This window comes from Anolis carolinensis, chromosome 3 (genome assembly GCF_035594765.1).
Source record: "Anolis carolinensis isolate JA03-04 chromosome 3, rAnoCar3.1.pri, whole genome shotgun sequence".
NCBI lineage: Eukaryota > Metazoa > Chordata > Lepidosauria > Squamata > Dactyloidae > Anolis > Anolis carolinensis.
In genome coordinates this window covers 156,756,841-156,774,050 of record NC_085843.1, presented here as the reverse complement: position 1 = coordinate 156,774,050, position 17,210 = coordinate 156,756,841, and the positions used below count along the sequence as shown (strand labels likewise).

The window sequence follows — 17,210 nt, the reverse complement described above, 5'->3', positions numbered from 1 at the left end:
TTTTAATGATTTAAAACTGAGCCTTAAAGCCATAGCTCCTATGAAAGGAAAAGAAGCTACCCTTTAAATGGCATCTTGCAATATTTTGTCTCCATAACTGAAGTGTTGCTAAGCTGTAATATTATGTGATACCCAGAGATTTGTTACAGATCTGTCAGGTATCTTTCACACAGAAACAGCAGCACCTTTTACATAAAAATAAATGTACCAATGAAACATTTATGTATAAATTAAAATTAGAATAATAATAATAAGTCATTCCTTTGCAAGAGTTCTTCGAAAAATATATACAGCTAGACTGGGTTGCTATCATGTTCATGATTTTACCATATAAATGTATTATATCTATCCGGAAATACAGCATTTATTGTCTTTATACAAAAGATGCAAAATCTCAACATGATGAAGACTTTTGAAAATGGCTAAATAAGTTAAGTTTCAGTGCATTATTGTCCATAATCTGTAAAAAAAAATGTATTCCCAATTAAGATAAAGAGATTGATTTTCCAGACATCTCATAATTTTAAAATGAATGCATTTAAATATTAAAGTCCAGACATCCTTTTCTCCATAAAACAAAAGGATCCCATCGTAATTTAAACTCCTGGGGCTTAATGGAAAAATAACCAGAACCACTTCATCACCAGCCATCCTCTTGTCCTTATACAGTTAAATGCAAATGTGTGCCTTACAGTCATGCTCCCAATACCACACTGCATACATCGCTTCTACGCCACCTACTGCAAAACTGTGCTGACAAGCTCATGCAACACTCAGAGCACTCCCATTCGATCATTATTCTGGAGCTGAATAACAGCGCTTTAAGAAGAAATCTCTACACAAAGCCAAAGAAGAGAAAGGCGAGAAAGGCATTCCTGAGAATGGAACACCAAACAAACAGGCGTGAAACGGAGGACGACAAAAAAGGCAGCGACTCCGAAAGCACCGACCAAGGCAAGAATTGTAAAATGTCTCCAATTACTCTCAATGTTGGTGGATATTTGTATGTTACGCAAAAGCATACACTATGCAAGTACCCAGACTCTTATTTGGAAAGAGTTGTAAATGGGAAAATTCTATGTCCGTCTGACGCAGAGGGCCATTATTTCATAGACAGGGATGGTCTGCTCTTTAGGCACGTTCTGAACTTCTTACGGAATGGAGAACTGCTTCTACCAGAGGGATTTAAAGAAAATCAACTTCTGGCACAAGAGGCTGGATTCTTTCAGCTCAAAATATTGGCTGATGCCGTGAAATCAAGGTGGGAGAAGGAGCAGCCTGCATCCAGAGAGACTACCTTCCTAGAAATAACTGACAGCCACGACCGTTCACAGGGCCTTCGGATTTTTTGCAATGCTCCTGATTTCATATCAAAAATAAAATCTCGCATTGTTTTGGTGTCCAAAAGCAGGCTGGATGGCTTCCCAGAAGAGTTTTCAATCTCTTCCAACATTATTCAGTTTAAATACTTCATAAAGTCAGAAAATGGAACTCGGCTTGTTTTGAAGGAAGATAATACTTTCGTTTGTACCCTGGAAACTCTTAAATTTGAAGCTATCATGATGGCACTGAGGTGTGGATTTAGGTTGCTGACCAGTCTGGATTGTACCAAAGGGTCAATTGTTCACAGTGATGCACTTCATTTTATCAAGTAATTACTTCTCTCAATAGACAAAACAAAAGGTCATAAGCATGCAGCCTGTGAATTTCATTAAACTTCAAGACATCGTAAAATGATTTCATCAGCTCTGTATATCACAGAGAACCGCTGCTAATGAATAAATATGAGCTAATGGTATGTAAACTGTAACATTCTTCTCTGAGTGCTTTGTGCCTAAATTTAATTTTTTTACAAGATACTTAGTGAACATGATAAAAAATAAGAGGAAATACTGAAGCTATTTGCATCTATTTTTCTTCTGTGTCTTACTTAAAAGGTTAATATGTTTTTGTGGCTAAATGTACTCTGGTTTTCAGATGGAAATTAAGTTTGGGGTTGTATTAGTTAATTTAAATGCAGAGCATACAAAATTCTACAACTCAGTGGAATTAATGAAGATAAATTGTGATGTCTACTTGATTTTAACCATCATTGCAGATGAGTTTGCATCCTTTACAACTGAGAGAATCGTATTTTCAGTCACAGAAGTGGAGGACTGGAAGAGACTAAAAAGCCATCTAGCCCATTATTGTGACAAAAGGGTCTCGTCAATATCAACATATATACTATATCATATGTGGCATATCTTAATACAGGAGTAGGTGGGGCCCAGTAAGAAAAGATATATACCACATTTATATGTAACAGTTCCTTGTCTTTCAAAAAATATTTGATCAGGGCAAAGCACTAAGAGCTAGACTTAATGCAGCATAATCAAAACTTTATCCAGGGAGAGGGCATTTGTAGAGATCATAATTAAGCCCAGTAGGCTATGAAGCAGAAGCCAAGGTTCAAGAAGCCCTTCAAGAAGTCAATATTATTTTTAAAAAACGATTTCTGTTGCAAAGACAGCATGGTTTACAATACAATTAATGATGTCTTGCTCTTCCAATTGTTTCATATAACTGCTGGGACAAAACAGAAGTCTAAACATGACATTTTCATTCTTTAAACAAGGGTTTTCTTTGAAGAAAATCCTTTCACAGGGCAACTGGAGGTAGAGAGCTATGGAGTGGGGATCAGGGGAGAATAGGGGAAAGTCTAGCCGGAAAAGTCCCTGAAGCTCCGTCCCACGCCTCTTCCTCCTCCTCCTCCTCCTCTTTATCTCAGAATCTCTTCTTATCCTCATTTGGCAGGTACAATGTTCCATGCATTTAGTGAGGTGGAATCCAGTCCATGGAAGTTTATGTCCTAATAAATTTTAAAGCCATTAAGGTCCCACAAGACACTTGGTTAATTTTTGTGCAACAGATTAAAGTTGCTTATCTTCTGGAAACTGTTCCAAATAGATCATGATTGCAATACTTTGATATAAAACAGATTCTGAATAAGAACAAGCAGGCTTTGCATTTTAATTTTAATTTTTTTTATTTTAATTCTTTGAACCAAAAGTGTATAACAGGATATAGCACATAGCAACAATGATGTCTAGATAGTTTTCACAGGTGGTGAAACTATATTTAGGGTCTCAGTACTACAAAAAACATTGGCTCCTAAAATGGCCATTGTTAAATGGCCATTCAAAGTGCTACATATGTGTAATGTTGCAATACTTAACAATTCAGTAAGGTATTATTACTATATGCAGGAAATTGTGTGCTGAGAAGGAGAAAAAAAAAACCTTCCTAAAAGTTATTTTTTAAGTTTGTAACCAAAAAGAAAGACCCACAAATTGGTTTCCATTTGCTGGCCAAGTCTCTTAACCACTATGCTATGCCTGTTCTTAAATTTGGTTTTCATTTAAAGATCAATCTTACACGTTTCAGGCATTATCTGATCACAGCTGCTGCCCCACCCCAATATTAATACTAATGCATTTCACATATTTATGATGACAGTCCTAGAGATTTGAAAAACAATCATTAATATTCCCCTTCTACATGAAATTAGGGTGTATTGTTGCTCATATCTGAACAAGAAAAAGAGACCAGCAATAAAACCACACACTTTTAGACTTAATTGAGAATAATACATTTGGACACATGTATGTGTGGTTTTCCTGTGCAGCAAATTCCTATAAAAATACTGGATTTTGTACAGCACGTATACACAGAGAAAGTGCATGTAGTTCTGCTGTGCAAGAATCAGGCATGCATATAAATTCCATTAAATTAATGTAAACAAACAATACAGCACAAATAAACCATGTGTAGTTTTATGGCTTGCATTTTCTGAGCAATACTTTGCCCAGAATAAAATGTTGCTCCCTCATGAGTTTTGTACCAAAAATATGTATTTTTGCAGAAATTAGTTCTTCCTAATCTAGTTCCAAAGTATAAATAGTGCTAGAAAACAGTGAAAAATGACTTCTCCCAAAGTGGGAAGAAAATTACTGAAATTATTTGTATTTGCAGACAGAAATGACATAAGCAAATATTTATATCCCTAGAACGAGGCGTATTATATGGTACCTGAATAGGATACTCAAATAAATGCAATCCATCCACTGGTACATAAGGACACTAATTCTGAGAAATAATAGTGAATCCAAAATGCAGCTGTCATCTTTCTAAACCAACAAGTAGGAATCACAAAGTGCAACTATGGTGCATAATAATACAGTAGAGTCTCACTTATCCAAGCTAAATGGGCAGGCAGAAGCTTGGATAAGCGAATATCTTGGATAATAAGGAGGGATTAAGGAAAAGCCTATTAAACATCAAATTAGGTTATGATTTTACAAATTAAGCACCAAAACATCATGTTATACAAGAAATTTGACAGAAAAAGTAGTTGAATACGCAGTAATGTTATGTTGTAATTACTGTATTTATGAATTTAGCACCAAAATATCACGATATATTAAAAACATTGACCACAAAAATGGCTTGGATAATCCAGAAACTTGGATAAGCGAGGCTTGGATAAGTGAGACTCTACTGTAATTAAAAAGGATACAGATGGAAAAAGATAGAACTGTCTCGGCTTTATGAGTCAATGTGTGCATATGTGTTAAGATGTATCTGGATTAAGGCTGATACATGCTGAGCATCCCCTTATCTAAAATGCTTGGAACCAGAAGTGTTTTGGATTTTGGAATATTTGGACCCAATCTAAATCCAACGTTCAGTTTACGTTTCATATATACACGATACACCTTACAGCCTAAAGCTATGGCAATTTTATACAGAGTATTTTTGAATAATGTTGTGCATAAACAACAACTTGGATACACTGAGGCATCAGAAAGCAAAGGTATCACAAGCTCTGCTACCAATGTGGACTACTTTTGGATTCTGGAATATTCCAGATTTCCAGATAAGGGATATTAATCCTGTATATGCAACAAATGTAATTTTCACTAGAGAGAACAGAAACAATTGGGGGAAGTTGTCAAAGATTGAGGAATGAAACCTGCTCATACATAATGCTGACCCTTTACAAAACATGCTTTGGGAGCCAGTCTCAAGACAGGCAAAACTGCCTGCTTCTCACTCCTCTGAAAATTGTCTTATCTTCAAACAATTGTTGGCATTGGATTTCTTGTTATAGTAAAAGCCAACACGAGAAGGAGGAGGATACTGATGCTTAAGAAAGAAGAAAGTATATATTCCCAAGACTGGGCACTGAACTGTGGCCAGCAGCATTCACCAAAGGAATCTGATGTCAGGGGTTGAGCATAGGGGCTAGGAGAGATAAGTCTTAAGCAACAGTGAGACTGGATGTGATTTGCTTGATAAAAGCTTTGTGCCTTTTTCCCATTTCCCATTTCCAAGGTGTAGGGCTTGCTTATCAGGATTCATCCAATGGTGCCTATAGGGACATACCTTTTCTTTGCCCTGCTTCTCAGTTATAAAAGAAGTTTCTGATAATATTGCTACACAGCATGCCCAAAGGGAACTATGATTCAACAAAGAAAGAGGAAGGTCTATGGTAGAAGGCATAAAAAGCTGACTGGTGCTTGAAGCATTCCTGACACATATGTCTCAACGGCACTGTTTCATGTTTACTTACTCCTGAACTTATTAGATCTTGGCATATGGCTCAGTTTAAATAGAATGACAGGGGAAAAGGTCAACATTCAGAAAAAGCCCATAAAGCTATACAACTACAAGGGAAATACAACTGTGGATGGATTTGAATTGCCATTTCTTCCATCCAAATGCAGATCACAAAATAAAAGCACATCCTGTCCACAGATATATGTGACATATGAGTATCTGTTCCACACTGTGCTTATTTTCTATATAACAGGATAATTATAGGAATAAAACAAAACATGTCGAGCATTCAAACATAATGCCCAAGGGAAACAACGACATGCACCTTTCCCAATAACATTCAGGCCAGTACTAAGAAAAGTCTCAAATAAGAAACAATACATCTAGGTAAAACAAGGCCTCACTGGTTATTGCTTTGAGGTAGCTGTATATGTGAATGCCACAAACAGAGAAAGAATCACCCTATTTGACATTTGACATCTAAATGGATGTTCATCATGATCAATGAGCAGCTGTTAATCAAAAGAAAACCTCTGAAAATTGACACTTGTGTTTTTGCCTCATCAACGTGCCAAATATGTTTGGAGGGATAGTATCTTAACTGCAGTCATAGAATCATAGAATCGTAGAGTTGGAAGAGACCTCACGGGCCATCCAGTCCAACCCCCTGCAAGAAGCAGGAAAATCTCATTCAAAGCACCCCCGACAGATGGCCATCCAGCCTCTGCTTAAAAGCCTCCAAAGAAGGAGCCTCCACCACTGTCTGGGGGAGAGAGTTCCACTGCCGAACAGTTCTCATAGTGAGGAAGTTCTTCCTGATGTACAGGTGGAATCTCCCTTCCTATAGTTTGAAGCCATTGTTCCGCATCCTAGTCTGCAGGGCAGCAGAAAACAAGGTTGCTCCCTCCTCCCTATGACTTCCCCTCACATATTTGTACATGGCTATCATGTCTCCTCTCAGCCTTCTCTTCTGCAGGCTAAACATACCCAACTCTTTAAGCTGCTCCTCATAGGGCTTGTTCTCCAGTCTTTAATATTCCTTCAATTGTTTCCCTTAAATATTTGAGAGCTAAGGCAATATAGCTAGAAGTCTTAACCTGGACTCAAAGCCATACTCTGACATTACTAAAGCAAGCCTTACACAACTCAATAGGTCTTGTATATCCATTTTCTCTCAGTGTTAAGATTTTTCAAAGGGCCGTTTTGGTAATAAATTTGGATGGTCTTGCTACACCTCAGCAAAACGTTACAAATGCAACAAACATGACAAAGAGCAGTAACCCAAGACAAATCTTAGCACAAGAGTTCTCAAACATTTGTTTGACTTTTTAAAAACTTGTTTTTAAACTGTTTGTACAGTAGAGTCTCACTAATCCAAGCCTCGCTTATCCAAGCCTCTGGATAATCCAAGCCATTTTTGTAGTCAATGTTTTCAATATATCGTGAGATTTTGGTGCTAAATTCGTAAATACAGTAATTACAACGTAACATTACTGCTTATTGAACTACTTTTTCTGTCAAATTTGTTGTATAACATGAAGTTTTGGTGCTTAATTTGTAAAATCATAACCTAATTTGATGTTTAATAGGCTTTTCCTTAATCCCTCCTTATTATCCAAGTTATTCGCTTATCCAAGCTTCTGCCAGCCCGTTTAGCTTGGATAAGTGAGACTCTACTGTATTTTGCTAATCACTTTGTTAGTAGTTGTACAATTATGTGCTAAAGTAACACCTTGATTTTTCAGGATTCTATTAATATCTTTTAACACAGTACTTCTTGAACTTTTTCATGTAAAGGATCAATACTATAACATCAAAACTGCCAGGGACCAGCACCACATCTGTTCTAACTGGCAACAATCTACAGTTTCTTTCCCAGAACTCTCCATGGACCAGCAGTTGATGGCTCACAGACCAATATCAATTCATGATATTCACCACTTTAAGTTGCACTGTCCTAACTATATAATGTCCTAGTCTCAATTAAGAGAAAAGCAGGGTATCAACAACAATACAATAACAATAACTTGTGCGTCCAAATAAGAGAAGCCACCACCCTTTCTATTTCATGTGCAACTTGCCTTCTTTTCTGGCTATTCAATACCTGGGTTGGGCTAGAAATAACATGGAGTTACGAATATCCAGCTTTAGATTTCTGATTGTGAGGCTGACACTTGAACTACACGAAAACTGTATAAAACTTTCCTGATACTTAAGTTCCCTAAGGAATTTGCAGTAAACATACATAACAAGATCAGTGGGTGAGATATTTTCTTTTTAATCCAACATTCAAACCAGGTTACATGACAGCCAGTAGCCTCATTAAACACAATAACTGCCCTAATGAATCATACACTCTGCTCCCTATGCTGTCAAAAAGTGACTGTGTCTGCAGAAAACACGGAGGAGAGTGTTGCTCACAACGTGTCACATCATCCATTTTTTCTGAACAAGTTTGTACTTAACTATCAGTTATAATGATGGTGTGATTAGGTTTTTAAGTGACTGCATAGAAGTAAGATGGCAAGCAATGCCGTAAGCTTTGCTATTCAGTTATTCAAATAGAGAATAAGTATCTTCAACCAGTTCGGAACTGGAATAGCAGATAGCCTTCCGTATTTCAGGTTCGTGACAGATGCCCATGTATGTTGCATCAATACTGCTCAAAGAGAAAACAGTTAAATTAACTTTTTTCGGTTCAGGAGCAACCTGAGAAACTGCAAGCCGCTTCTAGTTGGATGGCCATCTGTCGGGGGTGCTTTGAATGTGATTTCCTGCTTCTCGGCAGGGGATTGGACTGGATGGCCCATGAGGTCTCTTCCAACTCTATTATTCTAGGATTCTATGATTCTGGTGTGAGAGAACTTGCCATCTGCAAGGACGTTGCCCAGGCGACGCCCAGATGTTTTGATGTTTTTACCATCCTTGTGGGAGGCTTCTCTCATGTCCCCGCATGGAACTGGAGCTGATAGAGGGAGCTCATCCGTGGTTTCCCCGCGTTGGATTCGAACCTGGTAGCCTTCAGATCAGCAACCCAACTTTCAAGTCACAAGGCTTTAACCCACTACGCCATCGGGGGCTCCTAGTTAAATTAACTGCCCTACCAAAACTGCATCCTCCTTTCTCACATTATTTCGTTTCTCTGTCCTGAACCACACAAAACAAAACTGGCTAGAGACTACCAAAATTCCTGCTCATCCTGATGCGATAGAGAGATGTAGACAGGAAGGACCGCATTAAGACATATTGCCCCTTCATTTTGATTAAACCTGAACAACTTAGGATATTCAAAATTGTAAGTCACCAATGACCCTATTTCTTGGACTTTCACCTACTTGAGTCTATGTGAACACAGATTATTAATTATGAGGCAGTGTTTCAATATATAGACAGTGGACTGCATTTGTGTTCATGTAGCATCTTGGTATTTTTTGACGTAGACTACAGGATATCAAAACACGTAAATCAGGCCCACTTGACAATCAAGGGAGTGGCTAATTATAGAATAATGCAAAAATCAAGTGATACTGTTGCATTTCAGCCCTCCAAGCAGTAGTTTCAAGGATAGTGAACAAGCAAGAGACTTCAGCACTCCTAGTTACCCTTTTTCTTATTTTGAAAACATGTCAGAATAATGAATAATGTATTTGATTAATTTAAATTAAAGAACACTTTATTTACCTTCTGTTCAGAAACAGAAACCATCCTTCTTACAATTCCTTCTTACACTATGTTTCCCTACTTCAAACAGGGTCCCCCTTAGCTCAACACTGGGTCACAAAAATTTGGCAACAGTAAAATGGGAGAACACCATCCAATGACACAAATCTGTTAACAACAATATGCAGTGTTTAGAGTGTACTCTGCAGAAATTACTTCAATTGTACTACATAAAAGGAAAATTCAGCCTGTTCAGCAAGCCTGGCAAGTACTGGTTTATTATCAGTAAATGTCTGTTTTTTATATCTATTTTATCTATACCCAGGGCTGTGCAAAAATGTCTTGGGCAGAAAGGGGTTGCTAGTGAAAAAAGTTTAAGAAGCCCTGCTTTAAACTATGGTTTCCGATTCTGAACAAATTATAAATAAATTGTGATCACTAAAAAAGAAATGCATGTGAGAAAGCAGACTGATCTGGGTGATCACCAAACAGAGTCTCATTAAATTGTGCCATATAGTAATGAGAGAAGGAAAGTGCATGTTTGTAGCAAACAGGATGGAAAGGGAGGGAACAAATATTCTCCCCTAAACCAAAGAGACAAGTATTTCCTTTCAAATATGTGATCATCTACACTGACTTTAGATCTCAGAACCCAACTGCTATGGTTAGGCCTTTGGGGGAGGGATTATTATTTGTTTGACAAACCTATAGCCTGCATGGAAATTAATACATTATAAGATTCCACCACCAACTTGACTAAATAAGTCGTGCTGCCTAAGTGGTCTGGGGTGGTAGCAGGGGAGGGATGGGTTCCCTAATCAAGATGAAGAAAAATAATACTTCTAATTAGTTGAAATGTCTAACTTGTTAACAACCACATGCATGTCAGAATATGAGAGGCTTTTACATTGCTAGCCAAAGGCAAGGGAAAAGCTTTTCTCATGCAATCATAATATGTGTTTCAATTCCTTCCTTCATATGACCACCAAGTTGTACATGGGAGGGCAAGTTCTGAAAATCCTAGGAAAGAAGGAATGATGAATAAGAGAGGGTCTAATTGGGAATTGGTGTTGTACTCTAGAGCAGAAAGCACCTCTGTACTTAACCACCACACTTCAGTCCAAGGTAAATCAGCAAGGTAGTTTATTGACGATTATACAGTATATAAAAAGCAGTTTAGCAAAAATAATAAAAACAACAAAGTCTAAGTGTATGGAGTAGTCCACAAGATTCAAGGTACAAGAGTAGATTCCAAAACACAGGAATGCAAAAATATAAATAAATCAGGATACACAAGGCAGCTTAAAATCTAATACAAAAATCTAGGAACAATCCTTCAAACTTGAAAGCATGAAACATGAACGAACGAACTAGAATTCTCTTAGCAGGCTTAACTAAGACTTAGCAAGAGATGTAGCCTCAATAACCAATGTTGACCAGACTGCTGGAAAATCCCTCTGGCCTCACTAATATAGACATGAAATTGTGGTGTTTTCCCTGACTACTTGATAATGGCTTTTTCTCTAACAAGTGCTGTGACTTTCAATGATTTTGTTGCGCAGCCCAGAGTTTACTAAAACTACGTCTCCTATCTATCAGCTCATTAAGCTCTCCACCTGGAATCTCATGTTCTGAACTCATTCCAGCATCTGACCTTGCTTCCCTAGAGAAGACTTCTCAGCAATATCTGGGCCCCCCCTCTGGAATGTGGCTTTTGCTAGCTGCTGGAAACACAGATTGATGAGTTTCAGGACTTAAAATCTCATGCTGGCTCACAGGCCCAGCAGGCCCAAAATCCCATGATCCATTTCATCATTGAAATTATGAGCAGGCACAATCATGAGCTGAACTACAACAATTGGAAAAATAAAAATGTGTCTAGACAATCTAGTATCTTCACTAACTAAAGCAAAATGCAACTGCGATCTAACTGGGCCGGGGGGGGGGGGGGGAGATCACTCTAAACAATATTGTATAGTACATTTCTTGTATCCATACATGTCTTGTCTGTGATACAAGATAGGTGCCAGTATGGTATGATGGTTTGGATGTTGGATTAAAACACTGGAAAACTACAACTGGAATCTCCATGCAGCTATGAAAACCCACTGGGTGGCCTGAGACTAGTCACATACTTTAAGGAAGGAAATGACAATTTCTTTCCTAATAAATTTTGCCAAGAAAACCCTTTAATAGAGTCACCATAAGGCATAGTCAATTTGAAAGCACAGCAAAAAACAAAAAACAAAAAACAAAAAAAAACAATAAGGCATAGCCATGCAGGAGATATGGTTTGGGACAGAACTGCTTAAAATCACATCTATTACAAATATGCCACACCATTTCAAAGGATCTGGGAGGAAAATAACATTTGTCCCAAATGCAAATATGAATAGATAAGCACTTTCAGTTATCTTTAAATTAAAGCCTGATAGCATAGACACCATCTTTTCAAGTAGATGAGAGCGCTTATAAGAAATCAGTAATACTACACTTAGGTTCAACAATTGATTACTCAGGAAAAATACTATATTATAGTCTTCCATCAAAGCTCATTCAGTATAACTATTCCCCTGTAAGTCTTTGCTATTGTTTAAAAGGGAAAAAAATCCAAATTCTCTCTAGAGGTGTTGCATGCAACAGTATCTGTTGCATTTTAAATATTATATTATAATGTTGCATATTATTCTCAAGTTTGTCAACTGTTCAGAGAAAATACATTGATGAGCAAACATATCTTACATACAATAAATTAAATCTGCCTAGCACCTGAGACTTCCTCATCCCAAACAACTGAGCTATTGTGGCAATGGGAAATGACAGAACACTGTCAAATCATGTTGCTTTTTTGAGGAACCGAAACGACGATTTGACTGGAAAAATCTCAGACAGACCACTTGGGAAACAACTCCTCTGTGGTTTGTTACAGAATCAAAGCAAGCTTAGATACTGAAGGCTGGAAAGCTGAATACAAAAACAGCCCAAGGGACAAACGAATGAAAGAAAATCTAATACAGCAGGCGTGGTGATGAAGGAAAATATGGTAAGATGTGTAAAAGAAAATAATTAAATTATAATTAATTAAGGAGACTAAGATAACCAGGAAACAATTTTGGCTAATAGAGAATTGCCACCTGAAGCTTCCAAGGACAAAACATTTAATTGGAACATCTGTCTGTCTCTCATTTGCAGGACACACCTTGCTTAGGCCCCAAGTAGCATTCTTCAGCAGGTGTGGTCTCTAGATATATAGTAAGGGGGAAAGAAGAAGCAAAGAAAAAGTTGGGGCTGGAACCTTTGCAAGCTGAGGCCATTTGTGTTCACTTTCAATTTCTCAAAAAAAAACAAACCAAAAATCCAATGCTAAAATATAGAAGCAAACCTCAGAAAGTACTTGAAGATATTTTACTGATCCACTCCAGTCAGTGTAGATCAGGGGTCCCCAAACCAAGGCCTGTGGGCCCTCCAAAGTCATTTACCTGGCCCCTGTCCTAAACTTTAGATTTAGGATTGACCTAAGTATGAAACGACTTGAAGGCACACAACAACAACAATCCTAATTTTGGACTATTTCATCATAGTCTGCCTCCCCCAACAATCTGAGGGACCGTGAACTGGCCCCTCCACTTAAAAAAATTGAGGACCCCTGGTGTAGATGATCACATATTTGGAAAGGAATAATGTAACTGTCAGTATTCTATATCAGCTACTTGGTTAGGTAGACTTAACTAAGTAATCTCATCTGATCGGTCACCACCGAAACCTAATGAAATGTCATTCACTTGTACTCCAGTTGAATGGACCTCCTTGTCTCCAAGTAGCTGATGCCTTGTAAAGTAGGTGATGGAGAGCAATGATCGTGGCAACAGATTGACTCATATTTATGATTGTTGCTTAATCTCAGTTGTGACACTATTGCCACAATCTTAATTCTCTCCTAGTTCACTTTCCAGGGCATCAGCTTGTATGAGGAGAAAATTAATTCTGCCAGCTATTAAAGCATAATGAATGGCATTTCCATTGGATCTGGGAAGATTGGGGCAAGAAAAGTTACTTGCTGACTATTTGAAATATTAGTAAGATATTTGCTAGGCTACTATCCTCAATCCAACTGTCTGAAGTCCAGTCAAAAGGCTTTCAGTACGAACAGAAGTCGAGCCAGGAGTCATCCATCCTGTATCTGTGCATTACATTTTTTTCTGCCTAAGAGTAGTACTCTACATTTATCGTAGTTGAAGTTCATTTTGTTAGTTTTGGCCAATCACCTCTCTAATCTGTTAAGGTCATTTTGAATTCTGATCATATCTTCTGGAGGGTCTTCTGGAGCCCAGCGACAGCTCCAAAACATCACTGCTCTGCATGGAGGAATGGGCCAACAAACCAGCAACAGCGTGTGCCAACCTTGTGAGGACTTACAGAAAATGTTTGACCTCTGTCAATAAAGGAAATATAACAAAGTATTGAGATGAACTTTTGTTATGGACCAAATACTTATTTTCCACCATAATCTGCAAATAAATTCGTGAAAAATCAGACAATGTGATTTTCTGGATGTGTTTTCTCATGGTGTCGCTCATAGTTGAGGTCTACCTATGATGTCAATTACAGGCCTCTCTCATCTTTTTAAGTGGGAGAACTTGTACAATTGGTATCTGACTAAATACTTTTTTCCCCCACTGTATATAAAATAGCAAAATCAAAGTTTGCTCTATGGATTAAAAAATGTTCAAGCCACAGATAGATGAATCCATGGATGATGAATCTGTATATATTGGAGGGATATATTTGTTTGTTAATACTTTGTATATTAATTTGTAGTTACTTTAAATCTGCATTTAGCTTGCAATACCATCTTCTGTTTGTATGTGGCACACTTTTCAAGATGAGAAGAAAATACAGAGAGGCCTAGCATGTTTATTTTGTTTAGGCCAGTGGTTCTCAACCTGTGGGTCCCCAGATGTTTTGGCCTTCCAGAAATCCTAACAGCTGGTAAACTGGCTGGGTGTTGTAGGCCAAAATACCCGAGGACCTATAGGTTGAGCACCACTGATTTAGGCCTTATAAAACTGAATTACAGTGTTGCAAAATGATGCATGTCAAAAAGTATGTCACCAGCATACTTGGAAAGCTCTGTTAAAGAGGAGAATGAGAGATGAAGAGAGTAAAGGTCCTTCTGATATAATGGAAGAAGACAAGGATCAGCAAAAGTAAGGGGAGGTTAGATATGAGCAGAGGAAGAGGACTCCTGCATGAGGAAAACCACCCAGGTGGGCATGTGGGTTAAAAGAAAAGAGTAAGAACACCTGGAGGAAAAAAGGCACTTAGTCCCATGGAAAGGTATTGGGGGTAAGTGGATGAATAAGAAAAGTTAGACTTCTTGGACCTCTGATGGGTTAAAGACTAGGACGGCCTTTCAAATTTGTGCTAAGTGCCATTAGCATTAAATAATAATGTTTGCTAAAACAGCTCTCTCTATATACTTTTTTAAAAATTCTTTATTAGCTTCATGATAAGGATGTTATGCAAAACACTTACCAGTATTGCTGCTCTCTGATTTTTCATCTGCCTGGCACTCTGGAAACAACAACAAAGTATCAGCATTATTACTAGAAGCTTGGGAGTTATTTATTCTACTTCCATACTTTTTATTGATTAGCCTATCGGTTGTATCAAAACATTTGACAAACACATTTAACACATAAAACATACAACCTATATTACAACCAAAGTTAAAATAAACAAGCTGTTAACAACAAGGGGTCAAGATCCTGAACCAGATCAAATATCTGCATCACCCTTACAATTTACACCAATCGACTCCAAATATGCAGTTCTCTGCTGAGTTGCTATAAATAGGGAAAAAAATATTGTTGTTAAATATATTTAATAGAATGTTATAAAATGTCTATAGGCCAGGACTTGCACAAACAAGAATTGACCCATTTGGGACATTCAGTATATCCAATGTTTGGTGACTTCCTCTAACTCTGTGGGAAAATTCATGTCCCAATCAGACCTATCAAGAATAGGTAAAAAGATGAGTGAATGAATACCAGTGCAACACTTCCCTTGGACTATGAATTGTGCTACAGAACTGACATCTTTTCAGACTACTGTGGCCAGCTGACCAATCGGCCAGCCAACATTCTGAATGACCTATTTGTATCAAAGGCTCCCTAACTGTGCTCAGTGAATAAAAGCCTTACAGATCCCATTTCTGCCAAATTAGAAAGGGAAACAGAAAAGGAATTTATGTGTCACTGGAAGGAAAGAGATGAAAAAGATGGATAAAGGAGGAAGTTAAGTATGGGGGTCCAATCAAGTCCTGAGAAAAACTGAGAACTGGGGCTAAAGAGAGACTTTGTGACAAGTTAGAAAAAGGATAACAATGCGTTATATATACAGAAAACAAGCAAGAATGGGCTAAAGAAATTTTTATTCTGCAAGGAGTACACAGTATGCATAGGACAAAATAAGCAGTCTTAGCCCTTTGCATGTTTTTGACCTATAACGCCAAGCAGCACTAATCAATATACCTAATAGTAAGAATGATGGAAGCTGCAGTCCAAAAACATACAGAGGGCCACATCTACCTAACCTGGCAAAGAGCAAAAACATTCTCATGAATGAAATGTTAATATTTTTATGCATACTGAATATTCTTAAAATATGGTTAATGAATTCAATAATGTATGCCATAACTAAAAAGGCTAAAGCAATTGAGTGTATTAAAAAGGCTTTTTCACACCAGGCTTGAAAACAGTACATGTGAGAGGAATCTAGGAGTCTTGGTGGATCACAAGCTAGACATGTCAACAGCACAACACGGCAGCTAAAAAGGCAATTCTAGGCTGCATCATAAAAGTGCTGTGTCTATTGAGGGAAACCATAATCCAACTTTATTCTGCTTTGGTCAGACCTCACCTGGAACATTGTGTCTAGTTCTGGACACCAAAATTGATAAAAGATACTCACAAACTATAATTTGTATAGAGAAAGGCAACCAAACTGACCAAACCAATTAAGCCCTATGAGGAATGGCTTAGGAAGCAGAGGATGTTCAACTCAGAGAAGGTTAAGAGGAGACTTGATAGCATGTTTAAATACTTTGAAAGGATGTCACATTTAGGAGGGGGCAAGCTTGTTTTCTGGAGTTTGCCCTGGAGACTACGACTCAGGGCCCTTCCACACAGCCATATAACCCAGAATATCAAGGCTGAGTCCACACTGACATATGTCCCAGTTCAAAGCAGATAATGTGGGAATTTATTCAGCTGTGTGGAAGGGGCCTCAGAGCAATGAATAAACTTTTAACTACATTTTCAATTTACTAAGCTAATTTTACTGACTCCAACCAAGCAAAATCCAACTGGCGACCATCACCCAGATGACCTTTTCATCAGCTGCCCCAAGAAATGACCTGCCGGAAGAGATTCCACAGCTAGGCCCGGGCTGTGGTGCAAGCTGGTGAGCAGCCAGATGCAGCCAGCTGAGACCAATCACTCTGACCAAGAGGTCATGAGTTCGAGGCCAGCTCGGAGCCTGCGTTTGTCTTTGTCTTTGTTCTATGTCAAGGCATTGAATGTTTGCCTTATATGTGTAATGTGATCCACTCTAGAGTCCCCTTCGGGGTGAGAAGGGCGGAATATAAATACCGTAAATAAATAAAAAAATAAAGAAATACATCAGCTCTCGGAATTTAAGACAAAACTTAAGATCTATCTCTCCAGCAGGCCTACTCTGTCAATTTTAACTTGTGAATTTTAACCTGCATTTTATCAGTAAGTTTCAGGCTGCATTTTACTTGTGTGTTTTTGTTATATGTATTTTAAGCTCACTTTGTTCTATCTTGCTGTTTTGACTATATTGTACCCTGCTTCGAGCTGCAAGGAAAGGTGGGTAATAAATTATTATTATTAATCCTCTCAGAGCCCGAGAAGGGAGGAAGC

At 38.0% G+C, this 17,210-nt stretch overlaps 2 protein-coding genes across 3 annotated transcripts in view; one reads left to right on the top strand and one right to left on the bottom strand.

Moving 5' to 3' along the window:
* The window catches only part of gtf2f2 (general transcription factor IIF subunit 2), an 88,903-nt gene that overhangs the window by 44,383 nt on the left and 27,310 nt on the right, over positions 1 to 17,210 (bottom strand). Inside the window, exon 5 of one of the 2 annotated variants that reach the window (XM_062975639.1) lies at positions 14,797 to 14,835. The exons of the other annotated variant lie outside the window; for it this stretch is intronic. Coding sequence (XP_062831709.1) covers positions 14,797 to 14,835 — 39 coding nt within the window. The remainder of the gene's footprint in view (positions 1 to 14,796; positions 14,836 to 17,210) is intronic. 2 annotated transcript variants of the gene reach the window in all.
* Positions 706 to 12,610, top strand: kctd4 (potassium channel tetramerization domain containing 4). Its single transcript, XM_062975641.1, has one exon. The coding sequence runs from the start codon at positions 765 to 767 to the stop codon at positions 1,653 to 1,655; it is 891 nt and encodes a 296-aa protein (XP_062831711.1). The 5' UTR covers positions 706 to 764; the 3' UTR covers positions 1,656 to 12,610.